Consider the following 5,141-nt stretch of genomic DNA (forward strand, 5'->3'; position numbering starts at 1 on the left):
AGATGTGCAAAGCCCCAAGGAGAGAATGGACAAGGAGAAGACAGACAGTTGAAAAAGAGGAAACTGAGGGATCCAAAGCTGAAGTTGAAGTTGAACAACCTCCGGTATTTAAGCCAACTCTTCCATATCTAGGGATGGCAATGGTCCGGGGCGGGGGAGGGTTTCCCATCCCCATCCCCGAATGCCATCCCCACCCCCATCCCCGTCCCAATCCCCGCTTTTTCGGGTTCGGAGAATCTCCAAACCCGAAACTTCGGGGATGAACCTCCCATCCCCGTCCTCATCCCCGTTTAAAAAATATTAATATGGTAAGACGATGACGGATGAAAATTATTATTATCTATTATTATTAGAGATAATTTTAATATTAATATCAATATCAATATTAAAAATAATAATATTATTAATATTTTAAAAAATAATATTATTATTATATTATTAATACTAATAATACTATTATTTTATTATTGATAATATATTTTCGGGGCGGGTTCGGGGATTTCGGGGATGGGGATAGTAATCACATACCCGCCCCGAATTACATCGGGGATTTTTTAAAAATCCCCGAACCCGAACCCGAAAAAATCGGGGATCCCCATCCTCGTTTAGGGTTTTTCCCGCGGGGCCCCAAACCCGTGGGGAAAATTGCCATCCCTATCCATATCCGCAGAGGTTCAAAAAGAAGAAATTGGATGATCAATTTGCAAAATTTTTGGAGATTTTCAAGAAGATTCACATCAACATTCCATTTGCTGATGCTTTAGAGCAAATGCCAAACTATGCAAAGTTCATAAAAGATGTGATGTCAAAGAAGAGGATGTTGCAAGATTTCGATACGGTGAAGTTGACCGAAGAGGGTAGCGCCATTCTCCAAAAGAAGTTACCACAAAAACTAAAAGATTCAGGGAGTTTTACTATACCTTGCATTATTGGTGCTACTCAAGTTAATAAAGCTTTATGTGATCTTGGAGCAAGTATTAATCTTATGCCATTTTCTACTTATAGGGACTTGAATCTAGGGGAGGTAAAACCAACCACTATAACTTTGCAACTTGCAGATAGGTCACTCACCTATCCTCGTGGAATTGTTGAAGATGTTTTTGTAAAAGTTGACAAGTTTATCTTCCCTGCTGATTTTGTAATACTTGATATGGAAGAAGATCAAGATGCTCCATTGATTTTTGGGCGACCCTTCTTAGCCACTGGAAAAGCATTGATAGATGTACATAAAGGAGAACTCACCTTGAGAGTTGGTGGAGAAGCTGTCATTTTTAATATCTATCACGCCATGAAGGAGTCAGATGAGGTAAGCACTTGTAAAAGCATTGATGTTTTAGACTCATGTATGTCCTTTGATTGTGCAGGAACTAGGGATCCCTTGGAGAGCTGTTTGATAGGTGCTGCTGGAACTGTTGATGTAGAAAATTGGGAAGTGAAAGAGCAACGGGTGGCTCTTGAAGCACTGCAGAAAGAAAGGAGAAAAGATGCACCGCCTGAAGAGTTTAATGTAAATGAGAAAATTGAGGTAAAAGCATCTTCTCCTGAATTAAAGGAACTGCCAAGCCATCTTTGTTATGCATTTTTAGGTGAAAATTCGACATATCCGGTAATCATCTCTTCCTTTCTTACTTGTACTGAAAAAGAGAAATTGTTGAGAGTGTTGAGGAATTTTAAAACTGCATTTGGTTGGTCTATTTCTGATATCAAGGGGATTAGTCCCACTATATGCATGCATAAAATTTTGATGGAGGAGTCGTATACTCCTTATGTGGATCACCAGAGGAGGCTAAATCCAGCCATGAAAGAGGTAGTGAAAAATGAAGTGTTGAAATTGTTAAATGTTGGAGATATATATGCTATTTCTGACAGCAGTTGGGTATCTCCTGTGCAAGTAGTGCCTAAAAAGGGTGGAATGACTGTGGTAAAGAATGAAAATGATGAACTAATATCTACTCGTACTGTGACTGGATGGCGAGTATGTATTGATTATAGGAAGTTGAACAATGCCACACGTAAAGATCATTTTTCATTACCTTTTATTGATCAAATGCTTGATATACTTGCTGGTTATTGTCACTACTGTTTTTTAGATGGTTATTCAGGTTATAACCAGATTTCTATAGCACCGGAGGATCAAGAGAAGACAACTTTCACGTGTCCCTATGGCATGTTTGCTTTTAGGAGAATGCGGTTTGGGTTATGAAATGCACCTTCCACTTTCCAGATGTGCATGATGGCCATTTTTGCAGATATGGTGGAGGAAATAATGGAAGTCTTCATGGACGACTTTTCGGTATTTGGTTCGTCGTTTGATCACTGTTTACATAAACCTTTCCCTTGTTTTGCAGAGATGTCAAGAAAAAAACTTAGTTCATAAGTGCGAAAAGTGTCATTTTATGGTCCAAGAAGGTATTGTTCTTGGACATAAAGTGTCTTCAAAGGGACTAGAGGTAGACAGAGCCAAAGTGGTTGCAATTGAAAAGCTTTCACCACCGAAGAACATCAAAGGGATAAGGAGTTTCTTAGGACACGCCAGGTTTTATCGTAGATTTATCAAAGATTTTTCTAAGATTTCTAAACCTCTATGTAACTTGCTTGAAAAAGAGTCGAATTTTATATTTGATGATGATTTTTTGCAGGCATTCGATAAGATCAAAATGGTATCGGTAACTGCACCGATTATGATAGTGCCGGACTGGAAGGAACCCTTTGAGCTAATGTGTGATGCAAGTGATTATGCAGTGGGTGTTGTATTAGGCCAAAGAAGGGAGAAGATGTTTAGGGCGATTTACTACGCAAGCCGCACGATGGATGCTGCACAGCAAAATTACATACAACCGAGAAGGAGATGCTTGCAGTAGTATTTGCTTTCGACAAATTCAGACCTTATTTGATTGGCACAAAGGTAATCGTTTTCACTGACCATGCATTTATTCGCTACCTATTCGCCAAGAAGGATGCAAAACCACGCTTGATAAGGTGGATTTTGCTATTACAAGAATTTGACTTTGAGGTCAAGGATAAAAAAGGTAGTGAAAATCAGGTAGCTGATCATTTATCAAGGCTTGAGCTGGAGGAGAAGAAAGAAGAGGGAGCTATACAAGAAACATTCCCTGATGAGCAACTCTTCAAGGTAAATTCTATACTTCCTTGGTTTGCTGATATTGCTAATTTTTTGTCTTGTGGCACCCTTCCTCCAGATTTAAGTTATCATCAGAAGAAGAAGTTCGTCCATGACATCAAGTTCTATTATTGGGATGATCCATTTGTATATAAGAGGTGTGCTGACCAAGTGATTAGGAGATGCGTGGAGGGTATCGAAGCTCAACAAATTTTGGAGAAGTGTCATTCTTCACCATAGGTGGACATTTTGGAGCACCACGAACAGCAGCTAAGGTATTGCAATCTGGTTTTTATTGGCCTAGTTTGTTTAAAGATAGTTATACCTTAGTAAAGTCATGTGATAGATGCCAGAGGTTAGGAAACATATCTAGGCGTCATGAATTACCACTGACAAATGTTTTGGAAGTGGAACTTTTTGATGTTTGGGGCATAGATTTCATGGGACCCTTTCCCCCTTCTTTTGGTAATTCTTATATTTTATTAGCTGTAGATTATGTGTCGAAATGGGTGGAAGCAATCGCCACCAATACTAATGACTCTCATGTTGTAGCGAAATTTGTGCATAAGAAGACTGTCAACACCAACCGGAGAGATTGGGCTATGAAGTTGGATTTATGGGCTTATCGGACTGCATTCAAGACGCCTATTGGGATGTCTCCCTATAGGCTAGTGTTTGGGAAAGCATGTCATCTGCCGTTGGAGTTGGAGCATAGAGAATTTTGGGCTGTGAAGAAATTAAATTTTGATTTGAAAGCTTCTGGCGACGTTAGAAAACTAAAGTTGAGCGAGATGGATGAATTCCGAAAGGGCGCATTTGAGAATGCCAAGATCTACAAAGAGCAAACCAATAAGTGGCATGACAAAATCATTGTCCGAAGGGAGCTCAAACCAGGACAACAAGTACTTCAGTTTAACTCTCGTCTGAAGTTGTTCCCTAGTAAGCTAAAGTCGCGTTGGTCAGGGCCGTTTGTTGTGGAAACGGTGTCTCCTTATGGGGCTATCGAGTTAAAGTGCAATGATGGGAGAACCTTCAAGGTCAATGGAAAGCGGGTTGAGCCGTACTATGGGACTGAAGTAAGGAATATCGACAGTGTCAAGCTGAGAGAACCAAACTGATTAGACTAGTGACAGTCAGGCTGAAGACGTTAAACCAAGCGCTTATTGGGAGGCAACCCAAATTTTTGTTTCTCTTTTGCATTTTGTTTTCGGTTTTGCTTTTATTTTTGTATTATTATTTTTGGTTGTGCACTTTTGGTATATTGTGTTCTTGTATCTTTCCAAATCTTATGAATCCAAATTGTTTTTTTTTTCACGACTAAAAAATTGGAGAAGAAAAAATTTCCCGAAGGTAGAGTGCACCCGCGCTAACAAATTACCGCACCTGCGGTAGCTTTGGAAAAAAATTAAAAAAAAATTCGAAGCCATACCGCACCCGCGGTTTATTATGGAGCGCACCCGCGTCGTATTAACCGAGAGTGCACCGCACCCACGGTACAATTATAGTGCACCCGCGGTGTCTGAGGAATCAAATATAGAAAATTTTTTCGAAGGCATACCGCACTTGCGGTATATATTGGATCGCACCCGCGGTGTCTGAGAAATAAAATATTGAAAATTTCCCGAGAGCTTAGCGCACCCGCGCTAACAAATAGACCGCACCCGCGGTCAATGAAGAAAATTTTTTAAGAAATTCCCGAGAGCATACCGCACCCGCGGTCATTGTTTTACCGCACCCGTGGTCGTTGATTTTAAAATCAGAATGGGGCAGAATTTACGCATAAACGAAGAACACTTCTTCAAAAATTTCTCCTCCACTTCGAAATTCCTCCGCTGAAAACACACTCAACACTCAAAGTTTGTTCTTTCAAGCATAAATTTACCACTCCACACCTACATAACTTCAATTATTCCATCCAATACCCATCTTATTCCACAAATTCAACACAAAACCTAGGGTGTGAAAAGGGGGCTCGAAAATTTTCAACCAAGGATTGAATGGAGCTTTGATTTTGTTCTTC

The 5,141-nt window shown here is 40.0% G+C and overlaps 1 protein-coding gene across 1 annotated transcript; it reads left to right on the forward strand.

Annotated features, from left to right (window-relative positions):
- The first annotated feature begins 802 nt into the window (after positions 1-802).
- Positions 803-4,239, forward strand: LOC140817859 (uncharacterized). The gene is made up of 7 exons (XM_073177651.1): positions 803-1,525; positions 1,709-1,975; positions 2,091-2,102; positions 2,225-2,293; positions 2,349-2,741; positions 2,906-3,314; positions 3,638-4,239. The coding sequence occupies exons 1-7, from the start codon at positions 803-805 to the stop codon at positions 4,237-4,239; spliced, it is 2,475 nt and encodes an 824-aa protein (XP_073033752.1).
- The last annotated feature ends 902 nt before the right edge of the window (positions 4,240-5,141 follow it).

Source organism: Primulina eburnea, chromosome 17, assembly GCF_022965805.1.
Source record: "Primulina eburnea isolate SZY01 chromosome 17, ASM2296580v1, whole genome shotgun sequence".
NCBI classification, from domain to species: Eukaryota; Viridiplantae; Streptophyta; class Magnoliopsida; order Lamiales; family Gesneriaceae; genus Primulina; species Primulina eburnea.

Coding starts and splice junctions, on each gene's coding strand:
- LOC140817859 (XM_073177651.1), top strand. CDS start 803: ATGTCAAAGAAGAGGATGTTGCAAGATTTCGATACGGTGAAGTTGACC. Junction 1,526..1,708: donor ATGTAAATGAGAAAATTGAG/GTAAAAGCATCT, acceptor TCTGATATCAAG/GGGATTAGTCCCACTATATG. Junction 2,294..2,348: donor TCTTCATGGACGACTTTTCG/GTATTTGGTTCG, acceptor CTTGTTTTGCAG/AGATGTCAAGAAAAAAACTT.